The 22,870-nt window shown below is 49.5% G+C and overlaps 3 protein-coding genes across 3 annotated transcripts; 2 read left to right on the forward strand and 1 right to left on the reverse strand.

The window, feature by feature from the left end:
* Positions 1–764: 764 nt before the first annotated feature.
* On the reverse strand, positions 765–5,951 carry GCC1 (GRIP and coiled-coil domain containing 1). The gene is made up of 2 exons (XM_014854516.3): positions 4,486–5,951; positions 765–3,616 (listed from the first exon to the last, which is right to left on the reverse strand). The coding sequence occupies exons 1-2, from the start codon at positions 5,515–5,517 to the stop codon at positions 2,321–2,323; spliced, it is 2,328 nt and encodes a 775-aa protein (XP_014710002.3). The 5' UTR covers positions 5,518–5,951; the 3' UTR covers positions 765–2,320.
* A 2,758-nt stretch (positions 5,952–8,709) lies between these two features.
* Positions 8,710–11,804, forward strand: ARF5 (ARF GTPase 5). Its single transcript, XM_014854504.3, has 6 exons — positions 8,710–8,931; positions 9,458–9,538; positions 9,866–9,975; positions 10,448–10,519; positions 11,093–11,218; positions 11,323–11,804. The coding sequence occupies exons 1-6, from the start codon at positions 8,865–8,867 to the stop codon at positions 11,407–11,409; spliced, it is 543 nt and encodes a 180-aa protein (XP_014709990.1). The 5' UTR covers positions 8,710–8,864; the 3' UTR covers positions 11,410–11,804.
* A 1,809-nt stretch (positions 11,805–13,613) lies between these two features.
* On the forward strand, positions 13,614–18,907 carry FSCN3 (fascin actin-bundling protein 3). The gene is made up of 6 exons (XM_014854477.3): positions 13,614–13,757; positions 14,802–15,498; positions 15,828–15,946; positions 17,578–17,737; positions 18,221–18,391; positions 18,702–18,907. The coding sequence occupies exons 1-6, from the start codon at positions 13,614–13,616 to the stop codon at positions 18,905–18,907; spliced, it is 1,497 nt and encodes a 498-aa protein (XP_014709963.2).
* The last annotated feature ends 3,963 nt before the right edge of the window (positions 18,908–22,870 follow it).

The raw sequence follows: 22,870 nt of genomic DNA on the forward strand, positions 1-22,870 counted from the left end.
CTGTCTGATCTCAATTCTTCCACTCTCCCCCGCTTTCCTTTCTTAGAGTACTTAGCACAGGCAAACCAGTCAAATAACTGGAACACTTATTTGGGGGGAGCAGTGGGGAGACCAGGAACCTGTGTCCTTAAAGGTAGGAAGAGCCCCAGTCTTTCTGTTTCAGTTGTGAGCATTCACAGCCTCAGGTCTGTTGATACTGAAAATTATCAGAAACTGATTTGCTTCTTTGTGCGTTTGGTATCTTCTCAAAAGTCAAAAGCACAGGATGTATTAGTCCTAGGAAAGCAACTTTAACTGTGGATCTTTCTATTCTCTCCAAAACCACTTACAGATAACAACAATATAACCTACATGTAGGGTATCAGGTAAGAAAACTAAGAATAATGATCATGATGATGAAGACGATGATGATTTAGTGTAGCTTGATGTCCTGAGAAACTTTTCCAGGATACCATGAATCCTGATTTGAAGCACAATAAAGCATTCATAAATAGATCACTTATGAAGTTTAAAGCAATAATTATGGAAGTTTCAAGCCCACCCACGAACCCCAACAGAAAGCTTTTTCCAGTGTAGCTGCCTACACACACAAGTCCAGGCTAAAAACTTTGTGTTGTACTGAGGCAGTTAGGGCACTGAGGTATTCCTCCTGAGATTCAAGCTCACGGATAAATATAATACTATTTCCATTCTTTTCACTTACCATTTCCATTCACACTCTATTTGTGTCCAGACATATATATACCATTAAGGAAGCACACAGGTCAAGTTGTTCAGGTTTAATGACTCCGTGGTTCACGTTATTATCACTTGAACACATCATCTCTGTTCCATTAAGTCTGCTCACTGTTTGTAGATAGTCTACGTCACCCAGCCTCCCAATCAGAACATTTAAGCAAAGTCTTCTGCACCCCAAACCCTCAAAAAACAGATCTCTATGATGCAATAACAGAAAGATACATATTAGTCCAATCAGTGGCAAAGCATTGGTCTTTAGGGTCCAAAGATCTCCCAAACCATTAAGAGCAGAGGGGGAAAGGAAAGATCTGGGGAGTTGATACTGTTTGAATCCAGCTGAGTCCCTTACTTTCCAGACTGCCTGAGTGCAAAATGAATCTACTTACGTAAGACCAAACATAAGAAATGCCAGGGAAGGAAGAAAATTTAGAGTAACATGTGGAGAAGATGAGGATTGTGGACTGAAACTATTACCTCCCTAAGGGAGTAGGCAAAACACCAGAGACAGGAACCCATGAGCACCTGGGCTGCAAGGACATGGAGATTTAGCCAGAATGCTATCCATGGAGCAGCAACTACCCCGGCCCAGCCCTGGCTGAACTTCCACCACTTTCCTGTGAGGGTCACAGAGATCTTCTGGAATCCTCCACAGCAAATCTTCCTCCTCTTCCCTGTCCCTACCAAGGCAGAAACCGCTTGGGGAGTTGCTGAGGGAGAAGTAAATCTCTGAGCTAATTCCTTGTATCCAGGCAGGATCAGAGCTTCCCAATCAGAACCCTTTCTGTAAGAAGCTCAGACTTTTTTCTTAATGGAAGTTTAACACTGAGGAAAAGATAGCAAAGTCATTCACTCACAATCTCAGGCCAGCCTTAGGCAGACAGGTCAGGGCACGGACAAGTGCCAGAAGTCTATTATAACCCCATCTAGACCAAAGGGAGGTCACTCAGGAAATCTCTAAGATCGAGCTGGTGCTCAGGGCCCACTCATCACACCCAGGCCCTAACCAGACCAAGCTCCCCAGCTGCAGGATGAACTTACTATTCTTTGGCCCTTTGGACTAGTGGACAATATGTCTCTATTTCAAACTTCCTGGTCCCTCTCCAAGCCTGGATTTACGTCCCCAGAGAATTGGGGTAGCAGTGGACCAGACTCAGATTGTGATGAGATGGAGTAAAGAGCTGGTCCTGTGTGTATTCAGCAATTAACTGAACTCCCTTTGGAGTCACATTTACTCCCAGCTTTGCACTAGGAGTATAATATTAGAATCAGTATCTTATTTTAAAAGATTCTCACCACGTCCCCGACTTCTGCACCTCTCAATCCTAACCTCTCCCCCTGCCTCCCCTCACACACACATACCACCAGAAGAAGCTGTCCCAACACTTCCAGCATCTCTAGGGCCCCCTAGGATAAAGTGGCATTAATGGCATTTGGCAGAAAACCCCATCCCACATTGAAAACTCCTCCCAGATCAACACAGTGAAGAAATAAATGATAACATAAGAGAAGAGGCAGTAGAAACCAGAGCCTGTCCCTTCCCACATAAGAGGCACAGAAATTCCAGGAATTAGTGAAAATGACATCATCTCTTGCCAGAAGGCCACCAGCTACCACTGGTTGGAAGCCGCATTATCACTTGTTTTTCCTCTGGACTGAAATGCAAGATAGTCAGGATGGCTGTGAGTGTCTGCTGGCGGCCCAGGGTGTCAGGCAAAGTCAGGAAGCGGTAGATGATGTTTTTGAGGTACTCCAGGTTGGCTCCCTCCCTACTCTGGTCCCTGATGTTCTTTTCAATGTGGCTCTGCAGGGCACCAACCTCCTCGCGATGCTGCTCTCCCTCCTCCAGCAGCCGATCCTGCAGCTGGTGCACCTCTACCTCAAGCCTGTGCTTCTGCTTCCTCAGTGATGTAATCTCCACCTCCTTGCGGGCCAACTGCTCGGCATACAGGAAGAAAGTAGGCTCGCTGGCCGCAGCTAGTTGCAGTGCTTGGGTCAGGCTATCTGAAGAAGATGTGTCAGCCGGGTCCCCAGGACCCCCGCCACCCACAGGGCTTCTGTGTCCTGGCAGCCCGGAGGACAAGGCTACAGAACGCAGTTGCTCCAGCTCCAAGTCCTTCTCGGCCAGCACAGCCAGGGCACGGTCCCGCTGCTTGTGCAGCTCCTCCTCCAATTTCAGCGTGCGGTCCCTGAAGTCCAGCTGGCTCCGCTCCAGCTCCTGACGGTGGAGATGCTGCAGCCGGGCCAGCTCCTGCTTCCAGTCCTCAGCCTCCTGCTGGTGCTGGCGCTCAAGCTCCTCACAGGACAGCCGCAGGGAGATATACTTCTCCTTCAGCTCTGCAAGCTGTTCCTGGGCTTCCTCCAGCTCCTTAGCCAGGTTACCGTCTTTGGTGTTCTTGCTCTTGAGGACAACCTGGGCCCTCATCTTGTACCTCTCAAACTCTTCCTTCAGCTGTTTCAGCTCCTGTTGGTAGTAGAGCGCAGAAGCCTTCTCCCCATCAGCAGCCTCTGAGCTGGGCATTATCTCCAGGTCGCAGAGCTTCTCCACATCCAAGGTCACCTGGCTTTTCCTGGCTGCAACCTGCAGCAGCCTCTTCAGCTTCTCCATCTTATCTTTTAGGACATTGACATCCAGACTGGACTCCTCTCCATGGCTGTCCAGAGGGGACCGGCTGGAGGCTGCGAGAGCCAGTGTCTTGTTCTCAAGATCCAGCTGCAAAATGCGCTCCTTCAGCTTCTGGATGGCTAGCTGGTCCTTCTGCTTGGCTTTCTCATATGTGCCAAGCAGTTCCGACACCTCAGATATTTGATTCTCCAGGGCTGCCACCCTCTGCTCTTCCACCTGAGACTGCTGGCGGAGTAGATCCTCTACAAGGGCTGTCTGTAAAACAAGGGAACAGATGGAAATGCATCCAGAAAAGCCACAAAGCCCTGTGGCAAACTTTGAGAAAGCAAGAGAGGGGAGCAAAAGGGTCACAGGATTGGGATGGCCTAGCAAGAATGGGAACTGGGGATTTTTCTGTTGATTTGGGAGCTAACAAGAGTTCCTGTAACCTGCTTGGGTTCTGCTCCCAGACACACATTACACCAAGCAATATTAAGAACCTTTGTATATCTGCTATTGTCCTGCTTTAGCGCTTCCACTTTCTCCTATCATACACTGAGCTAACATACAAAGTGTGTTATCTTTATCACGTGCTTCCCCAAATCCTATTAAGAAATCATGGCATTCTTTTCACCTGCCAATATTCCTGGACGTTCAAAACTGAGTTGGGTCTCTCTCACAATGTAAAATAGCATACCTTTCTAGAACAGACAAATCTTGACTGAAAGCAATTACAAGAAGTTATTTCTTCTGAGAAAATTCTCTTTACCTCATTCAGCCACCCTACCTATAGGCATATGTCTATCTATATATAGGTATACACCTATAAGCATACACACTACCTTTCACTGCACAGCTGCCACTACACTGTTTCACAGAGCACAGTTGGTAAGATGCCAACGCCCAGAAACTCACGGCTGTCTGGCTCCGACCCAACCTACACTCAGAAACTCCACATCCTGTTGGAAGCACACTCTGGATACAGCACAGAATAGAATTTCCCAGGACTCACCAGTGGAACTGTCTGAATAACATCAAAAAATGACAGTGCAGCCACTTAGTTCTAACTACCAAAGGAGAAAAAGCCCTAATATTTCCCACTTTGGGCTAAAGGACTAATATTAGAAAGAGATGAAGATAATTACCTTCCTCATTTCCTGCTGCAACTGAGCCTGGAAATGGCTCTTAAGGCTGGCAGCCTCTTCCTGAAGCTCCTGCAGCCGAGGGTCTGGCCGATTCTTCTCTTCCCGAAGAGCCTGCAGCTCACCTTTCAGCTCCTCCACCTCACGGCTCAGCTGCTTGGTCTGCAGTTCAAACCCTTCCATCTGACCAGCTGCATATGCCCGCCCTGCCAGGGCTTCTCGGGTCTCTTCCAACCGTAGCTCCAAGTCCTGGCGCTGGGTCCTCTCCTCTTGCAGCAGTTTCTGGAGCTCCCGCAGCATCAAGGCATGGTTACTCTGCTCTTGGGCCCGATCGTGCTGTTGCGTGATAAGTCTCGCTTTGGTTTCAGCTATCTGCTCCTGTAGCCCTTTCAGTTCTCCCTCCAGACGGCCCCTCTCCTCCTCTGCCTTTTTACTGGCATCCTCTAAATCCTGTTTCATCTTCTTTTTGTCAGCCAGGTAAGAAGCTTCCATGCGAGACTTCTCCTGGGTGACTGTAGCCAAAGAGCTGGTCAAAGTAGCCAACTGAGTCTTCAGCTGCTGCAACCGTTTGTCCACCTCCCCACCCCCATATGGTCCATCCCCACTGCTACTGCTGACCCCACTCTCCGACCCGCTGGCCTCTTCGGACTTCGGAGGTGGTGGTCCACGGGCCAGTCTGTCATCTTCCACCCCAAACTCACCCTTGGTGCTGGTGAGACTGGCCGCAGTGTCCAAGCTGGTGGCGGTCCCAGTGCTATCCTCGCTGTGAGTGGAGCATCGGTCATCCACAGAGTCAGGAAAGGTGAGGCCTGGAGGCTGGACACCTCCAAGGCCCACATCCGCCTCGTGGGATACCGACAGCACTTTAATGCTGGCCTCTAGCGCCTCTTTCTCTTTCATTAGGCTTTTATAGGCACGGACCACATCCTTGAGACGTGCCTGGTACTGGAGGAGCTGCTTCTTCTGCGTCTCAATGGTCTCCAGCAGGTCCTTCTTGCTCGGGCCGCTCCCGAAATTCATCCCAAACTTCTCCATGAGGATTCAGAACAGGTTGCTCCACGTCAGCGTTAGGGCAGCCCGGAAGAAGGTCACGAAGACGCTCGCGGGGACTGTAAACGACGGGGAGAGTTGCCCCCGCGGCCGTGCACCCACTCCACCCAACCGTCCGAGCCCGGATGCCGGTCAGCGGGACAGCCCAGCAGAAGCACCCGCCGGCCCCCAGGCCCGGAGGGCGGAGGCGGGTCCTATCCTAGAGGCGGGGCGACGTCAGGACGCGACGAGCACACTGCCAGGGCTCGCCCGCACTGCCCCAGAAGCCGCTCGCGCTCCCTGCTCGCCCAGGCCTCAGCAGCCCCAGCGGGTCCTCGGCCCACGGGTCGGCCAAGAGTTGAAGCTGAGCGCAGCCCCAACACGACTTCTTAACTACAGAGGCTTGAGAAGGCCGCTTCCGGGTCCGCTGGAAGTGACGGCAGCACGGCGCCACAGGCTCCTCCCCCAATGGGCGCGGGGTGGGCGGGGTTACTTCGGCCGGCTGGTTGGGGGCGACCTGTCGAGAACCCAGCTAGGCTGAGAGCTGACCGCTTTTTGGAAGAGCGGAGCAGGCAAAGTCGAGGACACGCGGGTGATGTTGGTTTGTTAAGGGCTCCTGAGCTTGCTCTCGGGCTATGATCCGCGAGCCACAGGGGGCGACGTCGCAATGAGTCCCAAACACCCAGGTGAGCGACGCATCCCCACTATTTGGGGGCTCAGTACCTTTGTCCCTAAAGAGCAACAATTAATACTCCCATTTAAACTACTTTCTAAGACAGTGTTTGCACCTAGTAGGCGTATAGTATCATAATTATTAGCACCCTTCCTGAGTTCTGCTGAGTTGATTCAACAAATATATGTAGAGGGCACCCGATAGCCATGACGTCCATCCTAAGGGCCAACTATATTCCGGGAGCTTCACAAGAGTTTTGCTATTTAGTCTTTACAAAAATTCTGCTCAGTGGGTCTTATTAGTACTGTTTTACAGATATGGAAACATAAGGCACGGAGATGATAAGTCACATGCCCAAGATCACTTAACTAGTAAGTTTAGGAATCCTCTCCAGGTCAGTCCAACTCCCGCAGCATATCAACTGCTGTTCCAGGTGATCACTATGAAGAGCCAAGGTCCTGTCCTCAAGGAGCTCACATCTAGTGAGAAACCAGACATGCAAACACAAGTCCTGTGATCATACCAGTATGCATGAGTATATTCAAAGTGGTATGGAAGTTAAGAGGAGGGAGGGGAAGCAGAGAAGGCTCCCAGGGAAAATAGTTTGGGATCTGAAGGATGAGTAGAGATTGCCCATCTAACTAGAGATGAGGGGAACAAGCATTCCAGGCAAAGGGGAAAGATTACAAGGACTCCTGGGGCATCAGAGAGCCTGGTTCACCCGGGGCAACATTGAGAATCATCTCAAGGCAGTAGCTTAGCATATGTGAAGGAGGTGGCAACAGATGGGGCTGGCACAATAGCTGGGGACCCAAATGAAGGCATTTAGATTTTATCTTGGGTCATAAGAAGACCTTAAAGGATTTTAATCTCAAGAGTAGCATCGTCAAGACTTGTATCACGTGGGGATACCAAAGGGCAGGAGACCTGTTAGGAGTCTATATCAGTCATGGGAAGAGATGGTAGTGAAATAGGGCAGTGACAACAGGGATAGAAAGAAAGAGGCTAATTAAAAGGGCTAAAGATATAGAACTGACCTGACTTGATCACCAATAGTTGTGTTATATTGGAACTCTTTTAAATGTACTCTTCAACCTTGTAAAAGCCTTCTTATGAATGCAAGTCTGTGACTGAAGAGTAAAGGAAAGTCATGTACTCACTCATACCTGGTGCCCAAAGTCTGTTCTCGTTACAGACTTTGAGGGTCAGGATGAGGCTGGAGGTCTGTTCAGACCCAATTTCTTAGTGGCCCAGATAACATCCAGCTGCATTATACAAAACACTCAGGTACATTATCTCATCATTTTAATCTTCACCATAACCTCGTGAGATAGGGTAGATAATAGTCTCCTTTTATAGATGAGAAAATGACAGGTTGTAAGGATTGTCCAAGCCAAACAACAACAACAAAAAAGGCAGAACTGAGATTTGAACTAAGGCCTGGAGCAATGGCATATAATGGACACTTAATAAACATTTGTCGAATGAGTGAATGAATGTATGAAGGTTCTCTCATTCCCAGCTCACCTCACCATGTCCAATCCATAGGCAATTGATCCTAGAAATCCACTGGGAATCCAGAATAGGCAAAACGCCTGCCCTTGCTCCACTGAGCAACCTATTAGTTCATTCAACCTAGCGAGCATTTGTTAAGCATATATTAGATGCCTGGCATTGACTCAGTCTCCTCCATAGAAGAAATTTAAATTAATTCGTATCTTGCTATTTCCCCTCAGATGCTAAGATGAGTGGGGAAATTACTTGCGAAGCTCTTTGAGTTTAGCGCCGCATGAGCCTCATAAAATCGTGGATAGATGTGCTTTAAAAATCCAGGTACCCAGGTCTGTGGCAAAGTGAGGAAGGAGCTGCAGAAAGGCTGCCTGGGTCAACTGAAAAGCATTGTTTCCAATGCTTTCCAGGGCCATCAAGGAGAAGGCAGAGTTCTCCATTATGCAGGAAGTAGGGTCTGCGACCGCCCGCCCAGAGTTGGGAATCTTCCACTGGTTCTGCTGATTGGGCATCTATGAAGCAGGAGTTTTAACGGGCCTTAAAGGCCAGCTAGCGCTCGGGCATCTTCTTCCCCCACCTCCGGCGCACTCCTCTCGAGATTCTACGGTCACTCGCGGGTTGCTGAGGGGGCAAAAGGGAGCCCTCAATCGCTTGCACAGAGCTTCTGCTCTCCTAGGAGGGTAGTGTACACAGTCGATGCTGCTAGTTATCATAGGCTAAACCGGAGCCCAGAGTATGCTGGACGCAACAAACCAAAGCCCAGCAGCCGGCCGCTGAAGATGGAACTGGGGGGCCGCTGTGGAGCGTTGTAGGCTTTCCTCGGCCCCGCTCGGGCTGCGGGTTCAGCAGCCACAGACCTGACAGGCGCGCTAGAAACAAGGGGAGACCGAGACCCTTTCCGTCTTTAAAGCCGGGGCGGGACCCCGGGTGGCCGTGGAAACTCACCCTGCTTAGGTTTCTCCCGGAGCCACAGCCTGGGGGCGGGCCTAGGGGCGGGCCTAGGGGCGGAGCTAGGGCGGGGGCGGGCCCGCGGTGACGTAGGGCGGGCCGGGACGCGCGGAGGCGGCGGCGGAGCCTCCTCCTTCTGCTGCTGCTCCCCATCCCCCCGCGGCCGGCCGGTTCCAGCCCGCACCCCGTGTCCGTGCCCGCGCCCCCTCCCCCGGGCCCCGCCATGGGCCTCACCGTGTCCGCGCTCTTTTCGCGGATCTTCGGCAAGAAGCAGATGCGGATCCTCATGGGTGAGGCAGATCAAGCGCGCGGCCCGGACCGGAGCGCCGGCCCCCGCGCAGCCCTCCCGCCCCCGCGTCCCTCCAGCCCAGCTCACCTGTGTCTCTGACCCCGAGTCAGCCACCTCCTAACCCCCCGGGGTCACTGCTCTCAGGCGGGTAGTGGTCTGCAGCGCCAACCCCCAGGGCCTGAGGCCGGGAGCTTCGGGCCTGGGTGGGGTGAAGCTCCCTTCTACTCCAGCCCGGCTGGTAAGAAGGGTGGATTCCGCCCTTGGAGACGACTTTTAAAAACAGTGCGGCTCTCCTCCTGTGCCCGTACTCCCCAGTCCTCTCCTGCCCCTCGCCCACTTTGGGGGCAGGAGTTGGCATTCACCACCCAGACTACCCTCAAGGCCCCTAAGGTAGAGAACAGCGCGCACCTGCAGGCGCTCGGGCTCTCCGCCCCCGTCACCATCAGCTGTCCCGGCCTCTCCCCTTCCCTGGTCTCTAGGGGGCTCCCTCGCTCCCATCTCCATCCCTATGTCCCTCTTCGTTGCAGTTGGCTTGGATGCAGCTGGCAAGACCACAATCCTGTACAAACTGAAGTTGGGGGAGATTGTCACCACCATCCCCACCATAGGTGAGTCTGGAGGCGAGGCCGGGAGGAGCGGGAGCGCGGCGGCGGGCCTTCTCAGAGTCTACTCCCCATTCTGCCCGAGGCCCTTATCTGCAGGGAGCGGACCCTGATACCAGATACGCTACCTGAGAAGTGGGTCAGGGTATCTTTACGTGCGCGATGGATGTGACCTAGCCCCGCCCCGTCTGTGGACCGCCGGTCCTCTGGGGGTTCTGTTCTGTTGGGCCTTCGTCATTGCCTTCTGGTTTTGTGTCCCTGCTGAATCCACCTAGTTTTAGTGAGTTCCTTCCTCTCGGGACTTTTTCCTCATATTTTTCCAATTATCTTCAGGCTTCAATGTGGAAACAGTGGAATACAAGAACATCTGTTTCACAGTCTGGGACGTGGGAGGCCAGGATAAGATTCGGCCTCTCTGGCGGCACTACTTCCAGAACACTCAGGTGGGGCACTCCCCAACCCCAGGGGAAGAAATGTTAGGGTTAGGAAGACTGAGATGTTGGCCTAAGCTGGGCCCCCAGGCCAGGAAAAACCCTTACCGCCTCTACCCTCCTTTTGTAGGCTAGCCTCTACTCATCCTTCAGAACTGGCCTTAGTCTTCTGAGACTTAGCCACCTTAGGCTTCTCCTGAGAAGCAGGGTTCTGGGTCCACGATGCCTGATTTAGCTCTCATCACGTGTCTTTCCCTGTTCCCTTGCATGTCTTTTAGCTAGACTGCTTGCCTGAGGGCAGAGGCTGTATCCTTTCAGGGTGTCTCCAGTTTGTGCCAGGACATCTGCAGAACCTTAGTGGAAGTTTACTAGATGAGAAGGGTTTAGATGCAGTCAGAGGTGGGAAGAAGAGAGAAAGGCCAAGACTAGGGTATGTCCCAGGCCAGAGAGATTGCTCTTCTTTCCTTTCTTCCTTCCCACCCAGGGCCTCATCTTCGTGGTGGACAGTAATGACCGAGAGCGGGTGCAGGAATCTGCTGATGAGCTCCAGAAGATGGTGAGCACCCAGGGCCCTGGGGACTGAGCCCTCCGTTTGGAGAGAAAGAGATCTCTGTGCTGGGGTGAAAGGCAGGAAGTGCCTCCCAGGCCTTGAATGTGCATTTCTCCTTGTGGATGCGGACGCAGGGAGTATCTCACCTTGTTTTGAATTCGGGTCAGGTAAAAAGTATAGGACTGACTTTTTTCCTTGAATTCTCATGTCTTCAGATCTGAGTCTGAGAAGTTGGTGGGGAGAGGGGAATTATACGTGGTAGAGAGAAACATCATCTTACATTCTTGTTTTTCCGTTGGGAAATTTTGTTATTTTGACTAAGGCAAGTACTCAAATTAGAAAAAGGCCCTATGTTAATGCAATTAAAAAAAAAAAAAGCCCTTTCTGGATTTAAGGTCCAACATGGCCACATGCTGATTTATAACTCTATGTTTTGTGTTCAGTAGTAGACTACACAATATTATATTTTTCCCACAAATATGCTAGAAGGCAGAAAGGGGAGCTCCCCTACACAGCAGGAAAGAGGGGGCTAGAGGACCCCGCTGGGACCCCAGATCCCACCCCCTTCACCTTTTTCAGCTGCAGGAGGACGAGCTGCGGGATGCGGTGCTGCTGGTGTTTGCCAACAAGCAGGACATGCCCAACGCCATGCCCGTGAGCGAGCTGACCGACAAGCTGGGGCTGCAGCACTTGCGCAGCCGCACGGTGAGGGTCCTTCCTCTCCCAGGGGAGTCACAGGCTGGGGCAGGAAGTAAAGGCATCCCGTTTTCCTCCCTGCTACTGACCTCTTTCTTTCCTTCTCCCCACAGTGGTACGTCCAGGCCACCTGTGCCACCCAAGGCACAGGCCTGTACGATGGGCTGGACTGGCTGTCTCATGAGCTGTCGAAGCGCTAGCCAACCAGGGGCCGGCCCCTGCTGCCCAGAAGCTCCCGCGTGCATCCCCGGGATGACCAGACTCCCGGACTCCTCAGGCAGTGCCCTTCCCTCCCACTCCTCCTCCCCCGCAGACACAGGCCTCTGCTCCTGCCTGCATGTTCTCTCTCTTGTTGGGGCCTGGAGCCTTGCTCTCTGGGCACGGAGGGATCCACTCTCCTGCCTGCTAGGACCTGTGGAAGGGGCTTCCAGGGCCAAGTCCCCTTCTTCCAGAGGAGGAGCAGGAATCTGGGTTTACTTGTGTTTTTTCCATTTCGGGTGTACCCTTGGGGCCAGGTAGGGAGGGAAGGTGAGGGCTCCGGGTGGTGCTATGATGTGGCACTGGATATTGAGTAATAAATTTGCTGTGGTTTGTACACTGTGTTGTCTGTAGCCTACAAGTCGGGGGCTGGGTTGCTGGGTGCAAAGAGACGATATGGGGAAGGTTCAAAGCAGCTAAGGCTGTAGGGCCGACCCCTCTCCCTCGAGCATCCACACACTTTGCTGCCTTCATCTAGCTCAGCTTCTCCCTCCTTATTCTTGAGGCTGGAAGTACTTTCGGGGTTCCAGTGGGGGAAATCCCATTCCTTCCCCAATTCCAAGGGGCCTTTGCCCAGGGTAACAGGCTCTCCCTTCATGGCTCTGTAAACCACATAACTCTGATCTCCTATCCATCTCCTAGCTACTTAGAGCAGCAGTTCTTAATGATTACTATGCACGTTAAAATTTGAGGGGGAGGGGGGCTGGCCCCGTGGCCGAGTGGTTAAGTTCGCGCGCTCCGCTGCAGGCGGCCCAGTGCTTCATCGGTTCGAATCCTGGGTGCGGACATGGCACTGCTCGTCGAGCCACGCTGAGGCAGTGTCCCACATGCCACAACTAGAAGGACCCACAACAAAGAATATACAACTATGTACCGGGGGGCTTTGGGGAGAAAAAGGAAAAAAAATAAAATCTTTAAAAAAAAAAAAAAAATTTGAGGGGGAGGAAATGTTCCTTAAAAATAAGGGTTCTGAGGCACACTTCAGAAAATGTGACTCACCAGGATTGGTCTGAAGCCCAAGAATATGCGTCTTTAAAATTACCCAGGTGATTCTGTCACTAGTAGTCTATTAGCCTTGGTTTGTAAAACACTGGTCGGGCCTTGGGGATTACAGTTCCTCATTGTGCACTGGGACTCCTTCTACCTGAGACGACCCCACCTATGGGGACTAAAGGGAGTGTTGGAACCAGGGCTGTGGGCTGTTCTCCAAGTGTGGTTTACTCGGCCCATTTTGTTTTGCATCCCAGCAAACTTAAACAAAACCCACTATCAGCACCATTATTTCTTTTTGCCTTTCTCCCTTCTTTCATGTTGTCAATGTCTCCAGGTTCTGGGCTGGTTTTCTCCATGAGCTTTGTAGGAAATGAGTCCCGGAGGCTACTGGCCAACAGAGACGCTGTGGACAGACAGGGCTGGTGTCCTTAGAGGCAGCACTGGTTGGCTGGCCAGCAGCAGGGCAGCAGTGGGGTTAGGAGGAGGGTGCCCACTGCTCACCCCACCTAGGCCATTCTCCTTACCCTATTCCTGAGCCAGCCCTTCCGGATTCATATGAGTAATTCAGTCCTTGCTGGTTAACTCTCTAGGGTTTCCTCACACTCTGAAAAGTACCTTCTGAGACATTTTGGCCTCATCCTCCCAAGGGCCATGAAAGCTAATGGATTTTTCTTGGATATCTTGAACTCCAAAAATGCTCGAGCCCCAAGGGAGCCAGGCGTAACTCACTTCCTAGGGAGGAAAGAGGTTGATTTCTAGCCTGTGATTAAAATAAGGAACAGATGTGAGGACTTGCCTGAGGTCACAGGTGGTCACTGGCACAGGCTGAAAGTCGGATTCTGTCAGAACTCAGCCTACCTCGGTGCCTGGAATGGTGTGGGGAGGCACCGGACTGACTTCCTCCAGGCCGTGGACTGACATGACTGGGCCAGTGCCCTTTCCTCACTATGGTGGGATAAGAGGCAGCCCTCACAGTCACAATGCTCCCGGGTCACAGAGGTGCTGGGCCCTAGGCCAGCCTCTGCCTGGGAAGTTCCCTCCGGGAACATCTGGTGGGTACTGCGGGCCAGATTCCAGGCCCTATGGCCTGTGGAACCTCACCACTGGGGGGAAGGCTGGGCCGGACAGAGTCATCACCTGTGGTGCCGGCCCCATGGATGAGATAGAGTGGACACGAAGACGACCCAAGCCTGAGGACCTAAGGGTTGGGCTCATCAGCTGGGCAGGGTCCTACCTCACTTATGAGACATATAAGAGTACAGTCACTGCTACTGCAAAGGGTTTGGGCCGGAGACAGGTAACAGCAAATCTATATTGGAACCAGTTTTCTCAGTGGCCAAGCTCGTGTGTGTGTGTATGTGTGTGTGGTGGCTGCAGGGGTACGCTCTCAACCTAACTAATTTCCTAGCCTCTGCCACCGCCAGGACAAGACCCTTCTACCCCAGGCTTTTGCTCACAGTCTCCATTGCTCCATCTCCCCTTCTCTAAACCTCTTCCACGAAGTGAAGCCTCAGCCCTGGCCTTGCTGCCTTGTCTTCCTCTGACTGCTCCGTACCCTCCTCCATCCCACACAGAGTGGTTGTGTCATCACAAAGAGGAGGGTTGGAGAGCCCAGGCTGGAAGGCAGAACTGTGGAAATCCAGGGGAAGCTGGACCAATGAAATTCCTGCAACGTCTATGTTTCTGTTCTGGTTGTAGTCTGAGAATAGGGCACTCTAGAAGCCCAGGAGCATTGGTTTTCATCTTAGAGAGGGATGTAGGCACCTCTGGGATGGTACTACGGAGTGAAGCAGGAGTTAGGTCCTCTTGCTTCTAACAGGGTAGATCATGGCCAAACTAGACAATTGCATCTTGACTGTCTGTGCTCCCATCCTCATCCCTGGAGCTCAGGCATGCCTGTAAGAGGTTTTGCTTTTCTCCTGCCATGTCGGGGAAGGGGCCTTTTTGGATGGAAGTGCTGGCTGAGTGTGCTATCCAGGGGCAACAGTGAGGAAGGGAGAAGTAAGACTTAAACAAAAGCATCTCTTGGAAAATTAGGTATTGAAGGAAGCAGTCAAGGAAAAGAGAGGGAGGTTTACCTTCTGTTAGCTGGAGGAAATGGGCATCTAGAACTTCTCTTGGGGTCTTGAGAAACCCAATGGTTCCAGTGGTGGAGGTGCCCTGAGATCTTTTGATTTTGTTAGATGAGAGAGTTGAAGAGCTGACAGCAGGGAGGCTGATGTGGAGGGGAAGGTGGTTAGTCTCAATGAAGGTGCTGTGGTGATGCCAGGGGTGATGGGTGTAGGGCTCCTCAGTCTAGGCATTCAGCAATGTGTACTGATTTCCCTCCCAATACCTCCAGACCTGGGAGATCCTGGTGAGCAATGAGCATGACACACAGGCTCTGGTACGACTAAGGAGCTTGCAGGGCCTCTACCTTCTGTGCGAGGCTGATGGCAGTCTGTGCTATGGCCGGCCAAGGACAAGCCACCACGGATGCTTCCTCCTCCGTTTCCACCGCAATGGCAAGTGGACCCTGCAGTGCATAATCAGTGGTCGTTATCTGGAGTCTGATGGTGAGGACGTGTTCTGCAACTCCCGAGTCCTCTCAGCTTACCACATGTGGACCCCCCGGCCAGCCCTGCATGTCCATGTGATCCTCTACAGCCCTGTCAACCACTGCTACGCCCGGGCTGACCCTGGTGTGGGCCGTGTCTGGGTGGATGCACCAGTTCCCTGCCTGAAGGAATGTGGCTTTCTGTTGCATTTCCAAGATGGATGCTACCACCTGGAGACCTCTACACACTCCTTCTTGTCCCACTTAGACCGGCTGGTCTCCCAACCCTCAACACAGACAGCTTTTCATATGCAAGTACGGCCTGGCGGACTCGTAGCACTGAGCGATGGAGAAGGAGGCATGTTGTATCCACAAGGCACACGTCTGCTCCTGGGCTTGGGCTCCAGTCCGCACAGGGGAGAGGAGTGGTTCATCCTACAGCGCTGCCCAACCTGGGTCAGCCTCAGGTCAAAGGCCCACAAGTTCCTCTCTGTCATCTATGGCAAGTACTGGGTCCAACAAAGCCATGGAAGGAGGGAGGGCTGGCTGCAGGAAAGAGGAAAATGTGTTTGGGATCAGCAAGGATTTTTGAACCTGCTAAGCCAGATCCTGGGGTTCAAAGAGAATCTCTTGTGCCATGGAGAAGGGTGATAAAGCAACAGCATGGTCTTTAGGGGAAAGTGGCCTTCTCCAAGCTACTCTGTCCCACAGAAGGTGATGAAGACTGAAGAGGGAAAGCAGAGGGAACCTCAGCCATAAGGCGTGGAGGAGGGGCTGAGACTGAGGATGGGGCCAGACTTGGGCTTCTTCTGACATGTTCTTCCTCTGCAGATGTTGAGTTGTGCGCTGCGTCTGAACACTTAACCCAGATGTCCTTGTTCCAGTTTGAATGTGACAAGGACAGCCCCAACTTGCAGCTTCGTTCAGCCAATGGCTGCTACCTAGCCCAGGTAAGACCTTGGCTTTCTGAGCAAGAGAACCCTTAAGCCCTGAGCTCTCCCTCCCTAGAAACACTTGTCTCCTTCTTCAAGGCAGACGACCAGATGGTGAGGTGAACTAGGGAGACCCTTGTCAATAAACATTCATTTTCATCCAATAAGCCCATTTTCAACCAAAAAGATCCTCTTTTAAAAAAAACTTTATTGAGGCATAATTTACATACAATAAAATATACTCATTTCAAGTATGCAATAAGGTTTGACAAATGTATACACCTGTGCAATCATACCACACCATATCACAAGTTAGAGAATATTTCCATCACCACAGAAATTCCCTCTTGACCCTTTGCAGTCAGTTCCCCTCCATCCTTGCCCTCCCCACTACCACTGATGTGTATTCTGTCACTATAGATTACATTTGCCTACCCTAGAATTTCATATAAGTGGAATCATATGGCATTACAATATGTATGCGTCTTTCACTCAGCATAAGGTTTTTGAGATTCATCCATGGTGTTGCATGTATCAGTAGTTCATTCCTTGTTTTGCTGAGTAGTAGTCCATATTGCTACTCATAAAAAACGTAATTGTTTATCACTTGCTGTTCATCACTTGCTGATGAACACTTGAGTTGTTTCCAGTTTGGGCTATTATGAACAAAGTTGTTATAAACATTCTTGTACAAGTCTTTTTGTGGGCCTGTATTTTCACTTATCTTGGACAAATACCTAGGAGTGGAATTACTGGGTCATCTGATAAATGTGTGTTTAACTTTTTAAGAAAATGCCAAACAGTGTTCTAAAGTGACTGTGTTATTTTACATCCTTGCCGGTAACGTATGAGAGTTCTGTTTGCTCCACATCCTCACCAATACTTGTCTTTTTAATCTTTAAAATTTTTTTTAACCATTCTAAGGGGTGTGTAGTGGAATCTTGTCATGGCTTTAATTTGCATTTCCCTTATAATTAATCATTTTGAGCATCTTCTCATGTGCTTGTTGGCTATATATCTTCTCTGTGAGGTATTTGTTCGAATCTTTTGCCCATTTGTTACTGGGTAGTTTGTCTTATTATTGAGTTGTAAAAGTTCTTTGCATGTTCTAAAGTCAAATGTTTTGCCAAATATATGTATTGTAAATGATTTCTCCCAATCTGTGGCTTGCCTTTTCATTAACTTCCTAGTGTCTTTTGAACAGCAAGTTTTTAATTTTGGTGCAGTCCAATTTTCCCATTTTATAAATGGTTAGTTTTTTTGTCCCAAGAAATCATTGCCTACTCCAAAGTTGCAAAGAATTTCTCCTACGTTTTATTCTAGTTGTTTTATAGTTTAGCTTTCACTTTTATGTCTATGATCCATTTCATAGATTTTAGAATCTAGGCTGAGATTCATATCTCTCTGTATGGATATCCAGGCCCCTTTTGGACACTGGGCTCTGAGATATGGCACAGACTGGGGAAATGCGTGAGCTGAGGCCACAACATGTTTTCCAAAAAGGATCTGAAAGCATAAAGCATACCCTGGGAGAATGAAGAAGGCTAGTGGATGGAAGTGGGAAAGAAGGTTTAGGAATAAAAACAATGAGAATAAAGCTGATATTTTTGGTCCTTGCTTCCCTTCTCTGTTCCCAATATTCTCTCCAGAGACGTCACAAGAGAGTGATGGCCGATGGGCAGCCACTGGAGTCTGACACCTTCTTCCGTATGCACTGGAATTGTGGCAAGATCTTCCTGCAGTCTCCCAATGGACGCTTCTTGGGTATAGTAGCCAATGGCCTGCTCATGGCCAATGCCACCGTTCCAGGTGAGCCAAGCAGCCGTCCTGCCTGCTTATTCCAAGTCTCAGATAATTTTAGAGGGAGCTGGGGTGTGATAGAAAGAGCACTCGTGTTGGGGTCAGAAGATTTGGGTCTGTATGCTTGCTGAGCCACTGAATTTTTGTCATCACTTGGGCAAACATCTTTGGGCCTCAGTTTCATTGTCTCCATTATAAATGGAGGTAATATCCAACCAGCCTGCCTCACAGGATTATTGTGAGGATTAAATAGATTCAAACATCTCAAAGGAAGGAAGAATATTAAAATTTCTTGGGCTCCTGTACTAAGTGCTTCACAAGCTCCTAGCATAAGACCTGGCATATAGTACGTGTTCACTAAATAGTAAAATATTGACAACACAAATATTGGCAACACTGACAATATCATGTGATTAGTGTCCCCCTTCCTACTCCCATCCGGGAAAGCACTTAGAGGCAGCCTATCCAATAACTCTTTCCTATTTCTTTCAGGCCCAAATGAGGAATTTGGGGTTCTGTTAGCCAACCGTCCCTTCATCGCATTGCGTGGTCGATATGGGTATGTGGGCACCTCGTCAGAATGTGACCTCATGCAGTGCAATATGGATCAACCTGACTGCATTCACCTGCTGCCCTGCCGCCAGGGCATCTACCACTTCCAGGGTGAGTAGCTCCTCTTCCTCATCCCTGGATTCACAGTCTAGCCCCGCTGTAGCCCTAACTCAGACTTCAGGGCCTGCTCATCATAAAAGGAAAAACAGAATTTCTGTTTGTTTTCGTACTTCAAGGCCCCCAGAGTGGGTTGGCAGAACAGAAACCAGCCCTCCTGCATTTCCATAGAGAGACCTGGCAACATAGGCAGGGTGGGCAGTCAGGGAGTGTTGGCATGCCTCCTGGGAGCCTCCTCAGAGGCTGCACTGCAGGAGGACTGCCCTTCCAAATGGCCCACTGACCTGAGTTCTTCCTTCCCCAGCACAGGGCGGATCGTTCTGGTCAATAACATCCTTCGGCACCTTTCGCCCTTGGGGAAAGTTCGCCCTCAACTTCTGTATAGAGCTTCAGGGTAGCAACTTGCTCACGGTGCTGGCACCCAATGGCTTCTACATGCGATCTGACCGAAGCGGCACCCTGTTGGCAGACAGCGAAGACATTACCAAAGAGTGTATTTGGGAATTTTAGGTAAGGTAAAGTGGGTAAGGACCTGAGGGTAGGGGAGCAGGAGCTGAGAGGCAAGAGAAGAAGGGAGGCATGTGAGAGTAAGACCAGAATGCACCCCCAGGCTGACTTCTGTCCCACAATTTGATCAACTCCAGACATTTATTCCAAATCTATGCCTTTCCTGTCAGGGCTTCTAAACCTAGACTTGCCAGAGAGAGGAGGGGAAATCAGATCTAGATTTCTCACTACTATGCTGACACTGACCCATGTACTTGCAAGCAAGCCTGCAGGGGACAGGATGAGGTGTGTTCACGTATCTCTCTTCATTAAGAGCAGAGTTTTGCCCCATTTTTAAGGACGACAGGTATGAGGATATGCTTTCTACCCTGTGCACTTTCTATCCCTACAGCCCTGGATCCCTGGAGTGTTGATGGCTCCCAGATATTTATCTGCAGCCCTCACCCTTCTCCTGAACTCTAACCTCAACTCTTTCCAACTTCTCAGTTGACAGTTGACTTGGCTTTGTCCTGCCATCCCCTCAAAATCAGCCTCCTCACCCTGCCCTCCAAAGGTGCTTCTTCTTGCCCTCCTCAGGACCATCTAGGGCATTGCCATCCTCTCAAACGCTCAGGCTCAAGACCTCAGCACCGTCTCTTCTTCCTCCCATTTGTTCCCTTCACCAAACCCTGAAAATTCTTGGGTACTTCCTTAACAATGCCCTTTGAATACTTGCTCCTTCTTAATTACCATTGCCACCACGTGGTTCCAGGCTTTTCACCAAAAGCCTGAACTGCAACAAGGGCTCCCCAGCAGCACTTCCTGCTGCCAGATCCATCCCCACCAAATCTCCTCTCCATGCCAAGTTCCATGTTCGCTTTCCTAAAATGCTGCCTCCATTCCATCGTTTCCTGGTCACAACTCTTTATGGTACGTCACTACACTTAGCCCTGTCCTTTCACAATCCACCTCGCTTTCCTGGCTTGTAAAGTCACAGTATGTTGTAGAAAGAGCTTCAGTTTGATATTATGCAGACCTGGAACCAAGAGCTATTAAGGCTTGGTCCTTACCAGCTCTGGAACCTTGGGGAAATTGCTTTAATGTTTCTCGACCTTGGTTTCTTTATCTGTAAAATGGGAATAATATCTACCTCATAGGGTGATGTGAAGGTTAAATGACAATATGAATCTAGATATAGACCCCCAACATATGTTCACTCCTTTCCTCCATTTTCTACCAGTTTTCTACACAAACCCTTTACTATGGCCAAACTGAGAAAAAATAAAATGAAATTCCCATTGGGATCTGTTTTCTTAGCTATTACCTGAAGAGTTTTGGATTGAACTAGATTTCATAGCTCCTTCCAGGCCTGACATTCTAGTAGACAGTGTATCATAGTGGTTAAGAGCTCATTTCTGGACTCAGCACTGGGTTCTAGTTAGATTTTTATCAGTTAAACTTGTTGTTTGACCCTGGGAAAATTAACCTCTCAAAGCCCATTTCTCATGGGTGAAATGAGACTATAGTCTTTGTCTCATAGAATTGTTGCGTTCCATGAGATAATGATTGTAAAATGCTTAGTGAACAGCCTGGTACCTAGCACTCGCTCACTCTATCAGAAGTCCTCCTCAATCCAGTTCGAATTCTTAGTATATCTTACCTGTTCACTTCAGTCTCCCTATGAACTCTGATGGTATTTTTTGCGCCATTAATTTAATTTTTAAAAAGAATTTCTACTGCCTTTTCCTATAAATTAACTTCACATATGTCTATGTGATCTTTCACCAAGAATGGGACAAATCGCTTTATTCTCTCTTTTCCCACAGGATCTTACCAGCTTTTCTCCTAAAAGCCAGAGTTCAGGAAATGACTGACTGAAGGTTTCTATTTCCCCTTCCCTCCCCAGGCCAATGGGATGCCACCTACAAAAATCCAAATTCTCCAGGAGAAACTACTACACTAAACAGAACAGGAACCCCAGAGTCAAGATCCGTGAGAAGAATATCTGTTACACAACTTTTCCTCCCCAGTTTAGCAAAACACCTGTTTTGAGCAACAATACATCACAAAAGGCCACCCCCAAAATCCTGGTGTGTGTCTGACTCAGTACAGAGTAGGGGTCTGGACGTGGGTGGAGGCCCCAGGCCACTCCAAGTTCTCTCCAGAAGAGGAGAGACCAAATGGTAACCACTTCTTCCAATGATCCTCCCCGTCCCTACCAGAACCACTAGACTTTTCCCATAAGGAGCCAGCCTTGCCCTGAAGGACTCAGAATGCAGGTGTGACTAGACGTCCTCTAGGTTTAGAAAGAATGAAGCATTATTAATCCTATGGGCAGAGGGTAATGGTGATAATAACACCTTATGCCTATATAGCCCGCCCCTTCACCACCACACCCCCAAAGTTTCCCAGTCATCCCACCTTATCGTTATCTTTGATCCAGTCAGTTGAGCATGACAGGTACTTTCCCCATCCCTGCCCACCTTTTACAGGGAGCTGAGATAATTTGCCCAAGGTCCCACGCCTGGGACCTCTGACTCAATTCTTCAGTTAGAGTGGGCTTTATTGTCCACTACTCTTTCCATCAAAACAGAGCTTCCAAAATGACTGTCATTCTTGCACTATCTTCATGAGTTTGACCTTTATCTACCCTCTGCCCTATTAACGTTTTTATTGACATAGACTCCTAAGTATATTTACTTAGAAAGGAATATTTTAATCACTATCATAAGTTGGAAGACCAGAATCACTTGCCATAAATAGAAAATGACCATAAAAATAAATACAATAAAAACAAAGTGATGTTATCAAATCCAACTTAGATTTCCCTTGCCTGCCCGAGGATCAGATCCGGAGGCTCCCTTTCCCTATGTTACAAAGAAGGTTAACAACTGTTACAGAGGCACTAAAGACTAGGACCAAAATGAAAACTTTCTCTTTGATGCAATCAGCATTGAAAGGGAGTTGAAAAGAGAATAATTTTCTCATTTCTGACTAAATATTATTTAAAGCAGCATCCACATGCCTCCTTAAATGTTCTCAAATACCAACAGTGATTCCTGATCTCCCCTTTGGGAAAATTGCACCGTCCGTAATGAGTGCCTGGTTTTTAAGTCCATTGAGAAGAGAAGCTGAAACCAGAACATGAGAAAGATTCTGTCCGGATAGAGGAAAATGACTTCAAGTTTTTGTAAATATGTTTCTCCTCAAGAGATATAAAAGAATTTAATAAAAATTTTAATCTAATAATTAAAGATTGAGAACGCTAGAGACCAGGGCATCTCTTTTTCTAAAGAACACTAAGAACAAGCCAAAGATGTGGAGTGGAATATATTCTTCAGAAAGATAGGACCTTGGAGGTCATTTAATGCAGAATCTCCTCTCAGCATTTCATAAACATGTATACACCCTCAGATACATGGGCATGCATGTGCCCAGAAACACACACACATGCGCACACACACACACTCTTATGCCTCGTTCCCCACAAATGGCCATCCATCCTCCACTTGAATATGCTCAGCCATGGAGCCTCAGCTGACAGCTCCTTCTGTTGCTGACGTCAGTCCTGCTGCTGAAGTGAACGGCTTATTCTCACACTGTGCTGTGCAGATTGTCACCCCACAAACCTCACCCGTTTCTCTGGGCAGTGTGTCCAGCGTGGCCTCCAGCTTGAGGGTAGAGAAGGCAGAGAAGTGGTAGAGTGTGCTCTGTTACCCTTGGAATTTCATTCTAGAGCTGTGCTGTCCCATAGAACTTTTTGTGCTAATGTTTAATGTCCAATACAGTAGCCGTAGGCCACAAGGAACTGTTGGGCATTTGATATGTGGCTTAATTGCTCATTTTAATTTCAGCAAAGAGCTTAATTATTCATTTTAATTACATTTAAATAACCAAATGTGGTTGGTGGCCACTTATTGAACAGCACAGCTGTGGAGTATTTGATGATAAAGAGACCTCTTGAAGGACAACTTCTGGACCAGTGCC

The sequence above is a fragment of the Equus asinus genome, chromosome 1, assembly GCF_041296235.1.
Source record: "Equus asinus isolate D_3611 breed Donkey chromosome 1, EquAss-T2T_v2, whole genome shotgun sequence".
NCBI lineage: Eukaryota > Metazoa > Chordata > Mammalia > Perissodactyla > Equidae > Equus > Equus asinus.